Raw genomic sequence first — 17,600 nt, forward strand, 5'->3', positions numbered from 1 at the left:
TATCACTTCCTCTGTAGACATTTCTAGTACCTTATCACTGTTCTTCCAGAGACAAATCAATTGCCCTATCAGCCCCAGAAATTTTTCCAAATTCCATCATTCAACTTGCTTTGGTAGAATGAGCACTTGGGTTATCTTCTTTAGTCAGTTCTACTGCATTTGTTTATCCCCCTCCCCCCCCATTAAAGCATCATCTGAATATAAGGCTACAGGACTGTAAGCCCCTGGAGAGAAGTATTGGGACCTTGTCTTATTTATCTTTATATCTCCACTGCCTAACATCATGTCTGACACATGGTAGATACTCAGTAAATGTTTGTTAAATGACTGCATAATGTATTGACAAAACAACTATAGGCCAAAGAGGGTGTAATCTAGGCCTGAACTAGGACTGTAACAGCAAGGAAGCAAAGGAGGAATGTGGAGACACAATCAAATGGCTTAATAAATGGTGGATTGGGAAGTATGGGTGTTTTTTTTAAAATGCAATTTTATTGAGATATATTCACTCAACTGTATATTCCATCCCAAGTACACACTCGGTAGCTTACAGTATCATCATATAGTTGTGCATTCATCAACACAATCAATTTTAGATCATTTTCATTACTCCAAAATAAAGGAAAAAAATTAAAAAAGAACACCCAATGTATCCCGTACCCCTTATTGCCCCCTACTATTTATATATTTTTTGTCTTTTTTTATTACTCATCTGCCTATACATTAGACAAAGGGAATGTCAGTCACAAGATTCTCACTATCACATGGTCACATGATACAAGCTGTCTAGTTATAGTCATCGTCAAGAATCAAGTCCACTAGATTACAGTTCAACAGATTCTAGAAACTAAAAAGGCATATCTATATAATGCATAAGAATAACCTCCAGAATGACCTCTTGACTCTATTTGAAATCTCTTAGCCACTGAAACTTTATTTTGTTTCATTGCTTTTCCCCCTTTTTGTCAAGAAGGCATTCTCAATCCCACAATGCCAGGGCTGGGCTCATCCCTGGGAGTTGATTCCTGTGTTGTCAGGGAAACTTACATCCCTGAGAGTCATGTCCCACACAGGGGAGAGGATAGTGGCTGAGAGAGGCCACATCTGAGCAACAAAAGAGGTTCTCTAGGGTGACTCTTAAGCATAATTATAGGTAGGCTTAGCTTCTCATTTGAAGGAGTAAGTTTCATAAGGGCAAGTCCCAAGATCGAGGGCTTGACTTAAACTTGGAGTCCCTAATGCTTGAGAGAATATCAGGAATTCCCCAGGGGGGGGGGAAGTTTGATATTTCCACATTTTTTTCCCAGTCCCTCAAAGGGACATTGCAAATACTTTTTTATTTTCTGCCCAAAATACTCTGGGATGTATCAGGTATTATGTTAACCTGTACAGAATAACAAAATCTCATTCAGTACGGGTGTTTTAAAGGAGGAAGAGCAGTTTAAATCAAGGTGACAGGATAAAACAGTGGTGACTCTATATTTTTCACAAAAGTAAGCAGCACTCAATCCACCTGACTTTCTTGAAATGTCTCTAAGAGATATCAAAATAAACCAGTTTCATCAGCTAAAAATCATACAAGCTATGGGTTACATTTAGGAATTAAGTTCCTAAAGTTCAGAATATTTTCTCCCAGCTTTATGCTCAGCCAAAAAGAATTAATACTCTATGGCAAGATTGAAACTTAAAATACCTTTGTCCTCTTCAGAGGGCAGATATGATGGCTTATGTTCCCGCGGTCAGATCACCTTGTACACTAAAATTGTACTAAATGCAGCAGAGCAGAAAGATAAGAGGAGTCCAAGAACTTCTGAAACAGTGCATAAATATTTATTTAACAGTAAAAGACTAATACGTTGGACCATATTAAAATTACGAACTTCTGTTCATCAAAAAGAAAGTGAAAAAACAAGCCATAAACTTGAAGAAGATATTTACACCACATCTATACGACAAAGGAATAGTATCCAGCATATATAAAGAACTATGAATCAATTTTTAAAAGACAAATTACTAAATAAATGGGTAAAAGACATTAGCAGACATTTCATAGAAAAGGATATAGGAATCCTGAATAAATCTATGTAAAGTTATTCAACCACATTAAAAATTAAAATCAGAATGAGACACCATTTCACAGCCTACCCACTAGATTGCTAGAAAAAAAAGCCTAGCAACATTAAGGGATGGCAAAAATGTGGAACAATGAAGGATTTTTATACACTGCTGGTAGGGGATAAAAAACAATGTGGTTTTGTCTGATAAGGTTAAATATTTATATCTTACCTCCCAGAGATTCTATTCCTACTTTAACTTCTACAAGAATTTTGACTTTGTAAACTAGGAAACATGTTTAATTTTTTTCACAGTGTTATTATAATAGAAATTAGAAGAAATCCAAATGTCCCTTGATAGAAGAGTGGATAAATAAGTTGTGTGACAGAGTCACACAATGTGGAAGTCACACAATGGAATATTACACATTGATGAAAGTGAATAAACTGTACATGCATGGAACAACATGGGTGAATCTTTGGAACATAATATTAAGTAAAAAAAAATCACAGAGAACTACACCCTTTAATAAAGCTCAGAGACAGGAGGAGGGAGACATGCCTCAGCAGCTTCAATGGAATTGTTCATTTCTAGTCTGAGGTTAAGTGGTGGTTTCATAGATGTCTGATTTATTAGTATGCTTTATAATGAGCATGTAAGTTACAATTATTCTTCTGATTTATCAAATAATACATTTAAAAATAATTTCTAACCTTAAAAAATGATTTGTCCTCTGCCCTCTTTCAGTTACCTTCCTATAGTCTCCTCTGTGTGGCTGTCTCATCTGCAAGAAGCCTGCCATTCTGGTGGACATCTCTGATGTTTGCTCACTTCCCAGCCCCTTCTGCACACTCTTTTGTTTAGGGATTTTTCTACCTTGGGAGTCACCTTCCTTAGGAAAAAGCCAAAGACTCTCTTTCCCAGAAGGTGTGGGGCAGGCTTGAGGTCCAGCTCCTCAATCAGGTGCCCTCAAAGGTTTTGATTCAGAGTAGAGCAGCACAAAGCGGGGAGGTTTCTGTGGGATCCGAGGGGCTGGTAGTTTGGAAGTCTAGGCACCTGATGTTCAGAGGCAGCAGTGGCCGGGAGATGGAACTCTTAGTGCAGAAGTGCCAGGGGGCAACGATGGCAAGAGGCATCTCCCCAGGGGAGGGGGGTGGTTCTCCTCAGCCCAGCCCTGGGGCACGTCTGCGGCACCAAACCTGGAAACTCTGCCTCATCTTTTTTCCAGCCTCCAAGCCACACTTTTAATAAAGCCCGTCTCTCCTGAATGAGCCAGGGTCTGCTTCTGTTGCCTGCCTAGAACAACCTTCAGTGCTATTTTTCTATAATTCTTTTCCAACAGATCTCTACCCCCAACTTTGTGCATTCCCTAAGCCAATGGTAGGCACTAGGGATAAAAAAAAAAAAAAAAAAAAAAAACAGACATATATATATGTATGTGCATTTTGTGTGTGTATATACATGTATATATATATGGAGATAAATTTTATATATGTAGTTTTGTGCCCTCAAGGAGTGCAAAGTCCAGTCAGGAAGGCTGGGCTGAACCCCATGGATAGATTAACACAAAATCCATTCCAACATCAAAAGATCTTTGTCTCTTTTATCCACTGATATATCCCAAGTGCCTAGAATAGTGCCTGGCACTTAATAGGTGGTCAATAAGCATTCTTAAGTGAATGAATGGATGGAGAAGGGCTATACCTTGGAAGTCTCACACCACTTCCACTCCTCTTACATTAGCCGGAATCTAGTCATGGAACCACCCTAGCTGTAAAAAAGGCTGGAAAATACTGTATAGTTGAGTTGGATGGAGATGTGCTCAGCCAAAACTTCCAGTACTAGAGGGAAAGAAGAGACTGAAATTGGGAGGACAACTCGCATACTGCCAAAGGTTACCTCTATCCTCAGTGACTGTGACTAACATTATCCAATGATAATTTGGAGAACAAAATACAAATATTGTTCTTTGGTTAGTACATGCAGTAACTCCCATAATTTGAACATAAAGGAAGCATACAGTTATTATTATTAGAAAATGATTCTACTCCCTTCCCTTTTGTTTTAGTTTCCTTAGGTGCTCAAGCAAATTCTTTGCAATGGCCTGGCTTAAACAAAGGGAATTTAATGATCCATGGTTTTGAAGTTAGGAAAAAGTCCAAATCAAGGCATCATCAAGATGATGCTTTCTCCCCAAAGACTGTAGCATTCTGGGGCTGGCTGCTGGAGAAACTTTGTCCTTAGTTTGCCACATGGCGACGTCTCCTGGTCTCTCCCTTCTCTTCTGGGTTTAGCTCCTTGCTTCCTGTGGCTTTTTCTTTCTCTCTGCCTGAATTTCATTCTACCTTACAAAGGATTCTAGTAATAGTATTAAGATCCATTCTGTTTGAGGTGGGCCACACCTTAACTGAAGTAACCTGATCAAAATGTCCTATTTACAATGGGTTCATACCTACAGGCATAGAGTAAGTTTAAGAACATGTTTTTCTGGGGTACATATCTGCAAACCACCACAGCTCTCTCAATAAATGTTGATATTTTAAACATATCAGCTAGAAGCAGTGTTGAGTATTAGTCTGCCCAGGATGACCCACAAAGTGCTAAATGACTGTACTCATCAACTTTATATGATTTGGTCTCTTCTTGCCTCTCTGGTCAACTCCCTACTTTGCCTCTTTCACCGATTCTTCCATCTCCTGACAGATGTTGCCTTCCATGGGATCTGCCTTTTCTCTTTGCTCATCTTGCTCCACGATGGCTCCTTTAGGGAAACTACCCAGTCCTGGCTATTGAACGCTCACTCCACGAAAGTCTACATCTTTATCTCAAGTCCTATTGGACATCATCCAAATGTTTCCACCCTTAATGTCCCATTGTTACTTCAAAGTCAATGTTTATTATTAAAGTCCCCATCAACTCTCTGCCCCAAATAGTTGGTCTTCACAGCTCCTTCTTTCCTAAGCAGGAAGGGAGAGCATTTCTCTCACATTCAATTGTATTATGTTGATTCTGCCTTTCATTTCTCAAATGGGCCCATAGAGCAAGTTCTCTCAATAGCTTATGCCCCCAGTCAGCCTACATACTGTTAAAAGGTAATTTTCAAAAGAAGTTAAAATCACATACAGATATAAAAATAAACATATGTTAAAGATTTCATTTAACTCATGGAGGAACCAGGTAAACGTTACAGCTGGCTCAAAAGAGAATCCTAAGAACAGACACATTTATTGATTGAAGAATATTGAAATGAATGTGTAAATATTCATTGTGTAATATGAGTGAAATATGAATGTGTAAAAATAAATGTGTAAATGGAGACAAAACTGGATTTACAACAGGGAAGGAGGGCTGTCTGTCAGTTGCATCTCTACTAGCCAGGACAGTAGGTAAGACACTTTGAATTGTGAAACTAACTACAATTTACAGAGTATAAAAGAGCTTCCAGAGAATCTGGATCAGATAACTCCAAGGGGTATCCTCAAGAGTCTCTAAAAAATACACCGTCCTCCACTGAAGCACAACATTTTTCCTACACTGCCCACACTTTTCTTCACCCTTGACTCCAATTTCTGTCAGTCATACCAAAACATAGTTTTGACCACCCCCAGCTTCTACAAAGAACATTGTTGACTCTCTAATGATTCCCATGTCAACAATAAACTTTTCTTCCTGCCTTTCAAGATACTCTTTAAACCAGCATCATTCTCTTTATTGAACCACCTTTTATTCAAGTCAGGCCTGATTGCTCCACTGCAAGCCAAGCCAACTCCCTCCCATGCACTCCTCCATCTCCTGACACTCCCTTCAATTATCTATATCTTTCCCATCTTGCTGGCTCAGTTCAAGCCCTTTTTTGTTTTCGCCTTTATGGCCTGTAGGCCACAAGTGGTACCCATCCTTTTCCTTAATTATGCTACATCCATTGGAACTTGACCATGCATTCATTCATTTTATGAGCAACTAGGATAAGTATACCAGTCTAGACTCTAGATCCAGATACTGGATATCCGGAGATGAAAGCCTGTGGCCCCCAAGATGTCTAGGGCAAACAGGCAATGAGAATAGAGGTGATTCGTGTTCTGACATTTGCTTTAAGACAAAGCTACTTTGAGAACAGAGCTAGGGCACAAAACCTAGATGCGGAAGGTCAGCAAAGTTTCCCTGGAGGAAGTTGCATCGGACCAAAGTCTTCATCAAGCAAACAAGGCAGTAGTGGGAACTTGAGCAAATGTACATCGAACTGTATGAAGCACTGTATTTTTTCTTTTTTCTTTTCCTTTTTACAGTCATGATATATCTTGCCAGGAACACTGTTGTGAATACTTTTGTAGTCCATGACTTCTAACAGAGAAACAGTGCAAGCACCTTGTAAACTCAGGGTTTGATGGATGACTAAATCTTGAAGCCTAAAGTGGTAAATACTGTTTGATTTATTCGGGGGGACTCTGAAATACATTTCCCTCTTATCCCATTAAGCATACGAATATGTACGTGGTGTGGTCCTTGAGGCAAAGAGAAAGTAAATGAGCATTCTCCAGGAAGCAAGTTCTCTCTGGCTGGGCATCCCTGGCAGGGAAGGGACTCAGCTGAACGGGGATAGTGACAAGTGTAACCTACAGCCTTGCAGGGTACAGAGCGCTTCCGATTTCACCGTCTCCTCCCTGGCTCAACGGGCTCGCTCTCCACCCACACACAGGAGAGCCAGGCAGGCTTTAGTACCCTGTTTGGTTTGGTTTGGTTTGGTTTGGGAAACCGCAGCGTTATCTCGTTGGAAGAGAAAAAAGAGCTATTAAATGAATACGAAGATTTCTCTCTTTGGAGCGAATATGGATGAATTCTGGTGAGCGTATTGAGTTTATGATACGACTTTAAAAATCCAGGGGTGGGCGCAAACCAGAGCGGACTTACTCTCCCAACCACAACCTGCCCAGCCCTCCAGGAAGCACGGCCAAATCTCTGCTCCTCTGGCGTTCAGCTCTTGGAGACTGAATTAGACGTTCTTTCCTTTCTGCGGTTGAGACCCAGGCGGAGGCTTTGCTCACTTCAACTGGTGCACCCTCTCCCCGACCCCCAGGAAAAATCAAAGATCCCGCTAAAATCACCATCAGGCACTAGCGTAAATTAAGGGGGATTTTCGTATCTCTCCTAGTGTGTTTCATCGTGTTCTCCGAGTTGCATTCAGTTTAAACAGCTAAAATCACCATCAGGCACTAGCGTAAATTAAGGGGGATTTTCGTATCTCTCCTAGTGTGTTTCATCGTGTTCTCCGAGTTGCATTCAGTTTAAACTTGATTATAAGGATTTTAAAAATTTTTATTTAAAAATATTAAAATATTGAGCACTATTCGCAAAGCTCCTATTTTCAAAAGGGAGGGCATGTATATTTGGTACTGGATCTATATTTTCTGTAACACACTAAATAATTTAACTTGTACGATCAGTTTGTTTGAACACCATAGGTACATGCACCTTTGTATGGGATGTGGGATTTGGTGAGTTTGTACAGGCTGGGGTGAAATTCCGGCACATCCCAGAGTGATATGAGCAGAGTGTAAAAGTGTATTTGCGGGGACCCCCTGAGCAACTGGGGAGAAATGCGGAAATGTTGGACTTCCCCACCCGGGTTATTGCTGATTTTCTCGCAAACACTGAGGACTGCCAATTTGGCAGGCCGAGCCCTCGATCTGGAAAACACTAACTGCCTTACTATACTATAATCATCTTACAGTGGTGAGTTCTTGGGCCAAATGGAAGTTCAAAAATAAGGGCAGGAATAAAAATAACTCAGTGGGAGTGTCATCACCATCCAGTTAGACCTCGGGTGCCAAGCTACGTCGAACCCAAACGCGGGCTCAAAAATTGCGAACCGCGCTCGCATCTCAGCGCCCCGCCTCATGGCTGCTTTGCAGAGATCGCCCCGCCTCCAGCCCCGCCCCCGGGACATCCTAATAGCAGCTCCGCCCCCTCCATCGCGGTTGTCCGGAGACAGCCGTGTGTCGCCTGGGACCCCCGGGTCTTCCTCACGACGGCGCCATGTCTTCTTCTCTCCAGTCGGCACGCTCACACCCGCACGCCCCTGAGCCCCGCCCCGGCGCCTCGACCATCTTTGCAAGACCTAGTCCGCAGGCGCGGGTCGCCCTTCCCCGGAGCCCCGCCCCCGAGGGAGCCCGCCAGCGCGCGCCCACTCCGCCCTCTTGCGCATGCATGCCAGTTCTGCGCCCGAACGCACCCGCCCGCCCTCGAAAGCCCCGCCCCCAGGCGCGCGCCCGAGCCCCACCTCCAGGCACGAGCCCGCCCGCCACGCCCCCTGGTACCCGTCACGCCCCCTAGACGCGCGTCCCCCGATCCCCGCGTCCCCACCCGACCGCACGTGCCGGCCCGCACTCCGGAAGCCCCGCCCCCTCGCGCGCGTCCGCCCCACGCCCCGCCCCCAAGGCGCGCGTCCTCCAGGCGCTTCACGCCACGTGCTCGTTGGAGGGCGGCGCCAGGGGCCGCGCCGGGAAGATGTTCTTCTTGCTGCCCCTTCCGGCTACCGGGCGAGTCGCCGTCTGGCGTCTGGGAGTGAAACGTTTCTTCAGCCAGAGTCGCGCCGCCGCAGACATGACCAAGGTGAGAGGCGGCGGCTCCCTCCGAGGCCGCCGCGGGAGCCGTGCGGACGGGCGGCGGGACTTCAGGGCGGGTCCGGCCGCGGTGCCCGGGGCGTACACGCTGTTTGCAAAAATCGGTTAAGACAAGTCCCTTTACCTGGCGGGCTCAACCTTGGCAGGGGCTGGCGACGCAGAGCTGCGGATGTCCCTGAGCATTCCCTCGCCGGCTGTTTTCCTGAGGGTGCACTTTCTTCCTTGCTTCAAGGAACGCTAGGATCTGTACTCTGGACGAGAGCTAACAGTAGTTATAGTTACCCTCTTCTGACCTCTCAGTCCTTGCCCTGCGCTTATTTCATTATTTCTTGTAGTCCTCGCAGTAACCCAAGAAAGGACGGTGCTGATACTCTTCGCATCTCAGCTAGGAGAAAGCCCAAGTTTAGCAAGATGGAAATTTCTTATTCTGTGGTCCCAAAGTTAGCCAGTCCCCAGTCTGCGTTCGGCACCAAGACACCTCCCTTCCCCGGGAGCAAATTGCTTGGAAGAGTTTCTAGAGAAAAATAATGTGTGTCTAGGGAAAGGGCTTTTGCAAAGAGACTCCTCTCTTCGTGAAATTAAAAGGAGAGTGGCTTCTAGAAGAAGTGCATTTTCCACCTAATTGAGCTCCCTTACCCCCAATTATGAAGGAGGTCCCTATACAGATGCGATCTTGTTGAGTGGTACAGCACGAGCTCGGGAGTCATGCTTGAGGACCAGAAATAAAGGACTGTCCTTGGTGAGAAGTATTCTAGGTAGATAGGGCTTGAGCTCAGGCCACCTGCCTGGTATCACTGAAGGTCAGAAGACCAGACATCTGTCCAGTGCTCTGTGTGGCATCCTATCCAGGTAACAGGCATCTCCCCAGATCCCCACTTGGTTCCATAGAATCCTGGGCAATGGACAGTCTTAGGAAAGGTAGAGCCTAGAAAAGTTATGGACGCAGAGGAAGCCGACTTTCTTTGTAGGAAAGACAAAGGACACCAGGTGGTCTAAGTACCAGTGCGGTTTTCTGGAAAGGAGAAGGGACTGGAAGACATCCAGATTCTCTCTCTTTCTGCCTCCCACTGGCTAATGTGTCAAACCAAGTTTCAGTTTCCTTATGTGTCAAATGGATGTAAGACTATGGGTTCTTTCTAGCTCACCAAGTTGTCATTAGGCAAGCACAGAACATTTTTGAAGTCATCAATTTCCATGCAATTGCAAATGTGGGTTTACTTCCTTATTTCAGGTGTCTGGGGTAGGGGGCTTGTGAAAGAGAGGAAGGGGTCAACCACTAAGGCTTGGCAGAAGGCTCGGCTTCTGCTCCTTCCTGTGAAATTCCTCCCCCTCCCCCCCTTTCAGCCTAGAGTTGGCAAGAATATCTAATAGTAATGTCAGGTGCAGCCAGCCAGGGGCTTTGCTTGAATGGGGTCAAAGGATATCTGAGGAGATTTGCATTTGAAGGTCTAACTTGGTTACAAATGGATTTGTTTTCTTAAACAAAATACCCCTCTGCTCTTTTAATTCGAAAGCAAAGCCCTTTATGTTGTGCAGGTCCTTTCTTGGTTTCTGGGACGACCCAGGACAGGTGTAATGACAGCTTTGCTTTGGCAGGATTTTGAAGCACTGAGGCAGGCTGCAAGTGTAGCAGATTAGCCAGCACCTGCTCCCCACCCCACTCCCACCACACCCCCCATTGGCTTTGCTCTTCAGTCCTCGAGGGGTGCACGGTTTGGAGAGAATTCTTTACTCTTTCTGGAATTTGGGGATCCTGAGTTCCTCTAAGGGATCTACTCTAATTATATTCATCCTTTTTGATTGTTCTCAGGGCCTTGTTTTAGGAGTCTATAACAAAGGAAAAGAAGAAGATGTGCCACAGTTTACAAGTGCAGGAGAGAAATTTGATAAATTGGTGTCTGGAAAGCTGAGAGAACTTTTGACCATGTAAGTGTTCAATCCATGGATTCCAGTTCTGAAAAAGCCCTCCAAATTGAAAGGGAACTTTTTTTTTTCCTTCTTTATTGTCAGTAGGTAAAATCAAGTAAATGCCCTGGGCAGTAACTTATCAGTGAAAGTGAAAGTATATGTGTCTGGAATGTCCTTTGGTACTGTGTTTCAGTATGAGTGAGTCTACAATTCTGATAAGTCAGACCGCATCCATCCAAACCACAAACTTTTTGTGAGGGATTGACTCAGAAAGATCTGGAAACTACCAGATTTCCTCAGCCCACTCTCCTGTCCCAAGTTGGTCTCTCTCTACCATCATCCAACCCGCCTGCCTTCCCACCAGCATTTCCACCCAGTTTAACTCTCCTTCACTAGTGGGGACGCAGTGTCCCTGGAATAAAGACAGCGCTTTCATTGCTTGCTTCAGTTTTAAAGTCTTCTTAAATTTTAAGGCCAGTCTCCCAGGAATGTATTTAGAATGCAACTTCTAATTCACTTAATCTAGACGGTGCCTGAGATTCTGACGACTCTTTGATTAGCCAGGGTTTAATGAAGGTGGTGAAACCTTTGAGTTTCCAAGTCCTTCTGTACTGCAGGCCACAGTTGACAGAAATAGAAGTTTCAACATAAGCCCTTGTGACTACATGTTATTTGAACTAAGGATAACCCATTAGAATCTAGTAGATAAAACCTCATCATCATTGGATAACAGTTTGCATCTCTTTTCTCTTGCTTACCAATCCTTCACGAGTAGACAAAGCCTTCCCAAGTGCCTTGATTAATGAATTAACCCAAAAGCTAACCTTAAAGAATTGAGAGTATGGAGAAGCCTGACCTGGGGCCAAGACCTTCCCAGATGATGGTTTTCAGCTATATTACCAGAGCATCTGTGGTCCAGTCCTGTCTACATCAGGTCTTGTCATCCATTCTGTTTGGAAATTGCCTGTGTCCCATCTGTAGAGATCAGTAAGACCCCACAACCTCCCTCCAAACCAGTCATGCTGCCATCAGCTCTGCCACAAGGTTATGAAATGTTTTTGTGTTTCTTTTACCAGAAAAGTTTTAAGAAGTATTCAGTTCAGCCGGTCGCCAGTGCTTAAAACTCCTGCAGCACAAGTGATGGGTAACACATTTCCCATCCTTGGCATCATTCTGTTGTTGTTTTCAAATAAGTTTGTATTAAATCTAACCTGAACATTAGCCAAATAGTTTTTGAGCTAGAATTAGAAATGTTGCATCTGAGAAATCTGTTCCAAGAGCATTGTGTATTTTGATAAGAAGATAAGCAAGAAAATTCCCAGAAGCGATTAGCAGAATGTGAGGATAATGCTAACAATAACAATAATATTGTTTTAGATCTGGACCACCCCTGAAGGCAGGCAAAACCCGAACTTTTCACGGTCTGCATCAGGTATGAAATAATGATAATGTGCATTTGGCAAACCTTCCTTGAGCACCTACTGTGAGTCAAGTACTCTGGCTGCAAAGTTGTGTTGAAAAATTTTGAATTGGATTCATATAGTTTTATTCCAGTATTAAGCATAGTTATTATTTAAGATTAAGAGGCAAATTGCTGTCAAAAAGTACTGAATTTCTCATAGTCCTCAACCTGAGAAATTTGTTCAGTTTCCATAGTTGTGGTGCTATTTTACATAGAATTATTTGCAGGATTATCCTCACTCTACCTTTGAAACACACGGAATAAAATCTTACCAAGACATAAGAGCTAAAAAGAAACTAATTTCCCTGTGAGTTTAGCCCTGCACTGAGGTTCAGGTAGTTGTGTGGGAACTTAGTAAGTCTCTCCATATATACTCTTCCCTGCTGAGTACTTTCGGAAAATAAAGGCTTTCACGAAAGAGAGTGGTTGATTTTGTGTGTTTGTGAAATAGGATTTCCCCAGTGTGGTGTTAGTTGGCCTCGGCAACAAGGGAGCTGGAATCGACGACCAGGAAAACTGGCATGAAGGCAAGGAGAACATCAGAGCTGCGGTTGCAGGTTATTTTACTTTTACTTGTTAAGTTTAATATTAAGATTCTTTTTTTCCCCCAGTCTGCTTCCCACCATCGATCTCTCCCTTTTTTAAATTTTTTCGTTTTTTTTTTTTTTTTTAATTTCTAAAGGTTCTGAATGTGACTGTTTCAACTTGGGGGCTGCTTAGGATGAAAGAGGTAAAACAGGGTTTTAATTTGTATATTGGAATTTTCTCTAGAGATTTAAAGAAGAGTCAAGGGCATGCTACAGTTCAGAGTTCAGTTGACGCATATACTCATGAATTAAAGATAACCAGACTCAGAAGAGTGCTGTGATTTATCAAACCTGTCTTTCTAAGTAAGATAGAGGAGTTGAACTAATAGACAGCCCAGGTCTCCTCTTCCTGAGTCTCAGAAGGAAATATTTCTGACGTAAGAGCCTTGGGAGTACTATAAAAACTGGTTCCCACTCTGAGGGATCAAAGTTAAGAGAGGAACTATGTAATTTAACCCCTGTAAATTCAGTGAGGCTACTGCACATTGTGTTAATTGCTCTCCAGCTTCCATTTAAGGCAATGCCCTGAGAGTCAGCACAGTCCTTCTCCACCTCCCCCCAGAATCGAGAGTGCTGGGAGTTGAACTATGGTTCAGGGGATCAAACAGCTTTAACTGCTTTTGCTGTGCACTAGACCCATCCTAGCAGACCCTGAGGCCAGGGGTAGGAAAGGAGAGAAAGGGGCAAGCATTGGTATCATTTCCATCTATTACTTTTTGTCAGTGCTGCCTGTAAATGAACTTCTGCTGTTACAGGGTGTTTAATTTATTGAATTATGCAAGGAAGGGTTGGCCTGGGATATAGAACAGTGTTAATAGTTTGAAGGTTTTTTTTTGTTTTTTATTTTTTTAATTTTATTTTGAAATAAATTCAAAGTTACAGGAACAGTTGCAAAAACAAGACAGACCCCATACACAGCATACCCTGACCCTCCTCCCCCGATACCCCGATCCATCAACTTTAACATGCTGTCACATTGACGGTTTTTATATGATTTCCTTTTTCACCTTCTGAGCCTTCATTCACTCTTGTGAGCCTTGGCACCCGTGAGCCCAGGACGAGATTTCAGGTTCTGAAATTCAACAAGAGTTTTGGCCTCTATAATGTGCCTTTGTGAGCCAGGCTGCTGTTGGATGAATTGTTGTCTAAAGTTTATATCCTTTGAAGCATATGAAAGACCTGCTTGGCATGCTAGATCCCAGAGTTTTACCTGAGGGAGATACAGATAGGTGGAAGAGGGAAAGGAAAAGGGGGGAGCTTCCCCTTCCCGGTTTTGAGGGATTTGCCGGATGGAGAAAGATAAAAGAGCCAAAAGAGTATGTGAAGGGATCAGATGCAGGTAAAGATTCTTAAGGATCTATTTTTTAAGAATATCTTTCTTCCTCTCTTTCTGCTCTCCTACCATTACCTCTACTGCATTCACGCAGGAATAACTCATCTTAACAAATACTGCATTTCCCTTACTGAGTACACTGGGCCTTATACTAGATACCAGAAGGTTAACGTCTAGAACTTTGATTTTACTATTTCTCTGTCTTATATCAAAGATTTTTACTACCATATATTAATTCTTGCAGTACTGATCTTAGAACTGTGTTTTTCAGAAAGTTATGATATTTGGATTTTTTTCCTTTTTGTAAAGAACTCTAGTGTTGCACAACTTTTAAAATTATGTAGCATCATCATATTTACAAATCAATGAAAATGGAAGCAAAGCATGGGGTACCTGTTTATAACATATTATAAAAGGTATGTGCCTGTCCCAGTTGGTTATGGGGGTGGTTTAGAAAGTCTTGTGGTAGATGCAGTTGAGTCACTTCAGAGCTGAGTGGCAGGAAGAGACCTTTGACGTGGAAGCTGTGGTTAAGAGACGCCACGAAAAGCATTTCTAAAGCGGTGAGAATTTGCTTGCTTGACCTTTGGCCTTGTGTGTATCATAAATGCTTGCTAAACTTACTTTCAGAGTTCGTGCCGAGTGATCATATCATAATTTTTATTTGGGAGCTTTTGCTAACCTCATCTTAGTGAAATGCTGTGTTAATAATGGGCTTTGCTCGGTTCCTCAGATGTAATTACACTGCCATCATCTCTCTGTCATTTTTAACCAGCAAGCTCTTGGTGATTGGGAATCTTCGTCAGAAAGTCATAGTGTTTCAGAAGTAGTACTCGTGATAATTGCCACTTAGGAAGGGCCTGCTGTATGATGGCACTGTGCCGGCCCCTTTATCCACCAGCCTGTCCTCAACAAACCTGTGAGGTGTGTGCTCTTACTCATTTAACCAATGAGAAAATAAATGGAGGCTCAGGGTGGTCAAGTGTCAGACCTGGGATTTGAACCCAGGTCCATTGCTTTCTCAGCACACCACACCTGCCTCTGCCTTCTGATGTGCCAGCTGTCTTTGACTGACTTTAACTTTCTGGTTCCTCTGTCCTTTTGAAGCGGGATGCAGGCAGGTCCAGGAGCTGGAGCTCTCTTCCGTGGAGGTGGATCCTTGTGGAGATGCCCAGGCTGCTGCAGAAGGAGCAGTTCTCGGTCTCTTTGAATATGATGACCTAAAGCACAAAAAGAAGACAGTCGTATTGGCGAAGCTGCATGGAAGGTGATAGAAAGAAATCAAGATCAGGGTTGCATTCCATGGCGTTCTGACTGTGAGGCCTTTTGGCAATACACCACCTGCTTTTTGGTGTTGGGCGCGCTGTGTGACCTGTCTCTGGCCTCCCCCATCGTCTCAGCCATCTTAAGAGTACGATAACTGACACCAGGTTCTGCTCCTGGCTTTCATCCTGTGCACACTTCCTGGGACTCCCTGGACCCTCCATGCTTGCTGGTTGCTAGGAAGCCATAACCAAGTTGGCTGTTACCTGAGAGGGAGGGAGCTGGACGATGGCCAAGCCCCAGCAGGTTTCAGTCCAGCTCATTTCCATTTAACCAGCAGCTCCTGGCCACCTGCTAAATGCTAGAGACACAGTTGAAGACAGATGGCCCTTGCCCTCATGGTCTAGTTGGGGAGCCTTGTCTTTTAGCATGTTTATTGAGCACCTCTTACATTCCAGCCCTGTTCTTGGGTCTGGGAGACCAGGCCCTTGCTCTCAGGAATAGGGTGAGACCTGGGCAGATGGTGCTGTGACAGCACAGTAGGGGCTCTGGGCACAGCCCAGCGATGGGCAGCTGTAGCGACAAGTGAGGGCTCTGCAGCTCGTTTGCCTGGTTTGAACCTGGCTCCACCGCTTACTCACTGGGTGCCCTTGGTTAAGTGGATGAAATAATTCTGTGCTTCATTTTACTCATTTAAATAGAATTACAGTAACCTATTTTGTAGGATTTGTATGATGATTAAAAGAGAAAACATGCCAAGTGTGTGGCACATGGTAAACCCTCTAAAATACTAGCTGTTACTTTATCCATCTCCCTGTTGCCCAAATAATTCCTGTTGTGTACAAGAAGAGCTGCTGTAGTGAAGCATGTACCCATGTCCTCTCGCCTAAAGCTGATCCTTGTTCTCTGGTGGGTTGGAGTTTAGAGCCCTGTGCCAGGCAGAAGGAAGGTGGAAGCACCTTTAGTTCCACATCAGGATTGTCGCAGGATGCTCGCCTCACAGTAGCACCTTGGGCCGCTTCATTCCTGATGTCGTGAAGGAGACCCAGATGAGTCTTTCTGTGGAAGCGTCTTCCCTCAATTTACTTGGTAGATTTTAGAGCTTCAAAGAATTGTCAGTCCAACCGGTTTCTCAAGCAGATGAGGATTCTAAAGTGAAATGCTAACCTGGCCCCGTGGGAGTCATGTTTGTGGCTCTTTGCATCACACTTTCTGTCTCACTGGGTCAGATCACAAAGAATGAATCCAGTTCTTGTTGTAGTTTACCTCTTCTTTTACACAGTCGGAACCCCTCGGAGTGATGAGGTGTTCCGTGACCTGCGAGGTCTGACAGTGATTCTATGCTTTCTCTCGTCAGTGGGGACCAGGAGGCCTGGCAGAAAGGCATCCTCTTTGCTTCTGGGCAGAACTTGGCACGCCACCTGATGGAGACTCCAGCCAATGAGATGACGCCAACCATATTTGCCCAAATTATTGAGGAGAATCTCAAAACGGCTAGTAGTAAAACACAGGTCCACATCAGGTAAGTCAGGGTTAGGGCACAGACTTGCAGGATGTTACCACCAGCACAAGCCTTACAAGTCCAAAAATCGAGCCCCCTCATTATACAGAGGAGTGACCTGAGGCCCGAGAAGCGAGCTGGCCTCCAGAGGCCACACCTGAGCTAGCACGAGGGCTCCTTTGCATCGTGAGTCTCCTTGCCTTTGGAAGAGGGCCATGGCTTCATGCTACATACTGTATTGTTTTGTTTTGTAATAGTTTTATTAAGATGTAGGCCACACACCATACAGTTTGCTCATGTAAAGTGGTTTTTAGGATATTCACAGAGTTGAACAGCTACCACCACCAGTTTTAGAGCATTTTTATCGCCAGAAAAAGAAACCCTGTACTCTGTAGCTCTTGCTTCCTAATCCCCCCAAGCCTCATCAATCAGTAACCCACTTTCTGTCTACAGGTTTGCCTATTCTGGACATGTCACATAAATGGAATCATACAGTATGCGGCCTTTTGTGTCTGGCTTCTTTTACCTAGCACAGTGTTTTCAGGGTTCATTCATGTTGCAGCATTCGTTTTCGTGGCTGAATAGTATTTCTTTGTATGGATGTGCCACGTTCCGTTCATCCGTTTGCCAGTTGCCTGACACTGGGGTTGTTTTCACCTTTTGGTTATTATGAGTAATGCTGCTATGAACAGCATATGTACAAGTTTTTCTGTGGGCATATGTTTTCATTGCTCTTGGGTATTTACCTGGGTGTTGGATGGTGGGGTCAAATGGTAAATCTGAATCTGTTTAGCTTTTTGAGGGCTTACATACTGTGTTTTGTTCTAGTGAATTCTTCCTATCTTCTTTCTTTGACACAACAGCATGCCTA

General features: G+C 43.9%; 1 protein-coding gene across 1 annotated transcript in view; it reads left to right on the forward strand.

Moving 5' to 3' along the window:
* The first annotated feature begins 8,510 nt into the window (after positions 1 to 8,510).
* Positions 8,511 to 17,600, forward strand: part of LAP3 (leucine aminopeptidase 3) — a 28,871-nt gene continuing 19,781 nt past the window's right edge. The window contains exons 1-6 of the mRNA XM_037829457.1: positions 8,511 to 8,664; positions 10,486 to 10,601; positions 11,961 to 12,015; positions 12,497 to 12,602; positions 15,073 to 15,232; positions 16,586 to 16,750. Coding sequence (XP_037685385.1) covers positions 8,560 to 8,664; positions 10,486 to 10,601; positions 11,961 to 12,015; positions 12,497 to 12,602; positions 15,073 to 15,232; positions 16,586 to 16,750 — 707 coding nt within the window. The 5' untranslated portion in view covers positions 8,511 to 8,559. The remainder of the gene's footprint in view (positions 8,665 to 10,485; positions 10,602 to 11,960; positions 12,016 to 12,496; positions 12,603 to 15,072; positions 15,233 to 16,585; positions 16,751 to 17,600) is intronic.

This window comes from Choloepus didactylus, chromosome 3, assembly GCF_015220235.1.
Source record: "Choloepus didactylus isolate mChoDid1 chromosome 3, mChoDid1.pri, whole genome shotgun sequence".
In the NCBI taxonomy this organism is placed as follows: domain Eukaryota; kingdom Metazoa; phylum Chordata; class Mammalia; order Pilosa; family Megalonychidae; genus Choloepus; species Choloepus didactylus.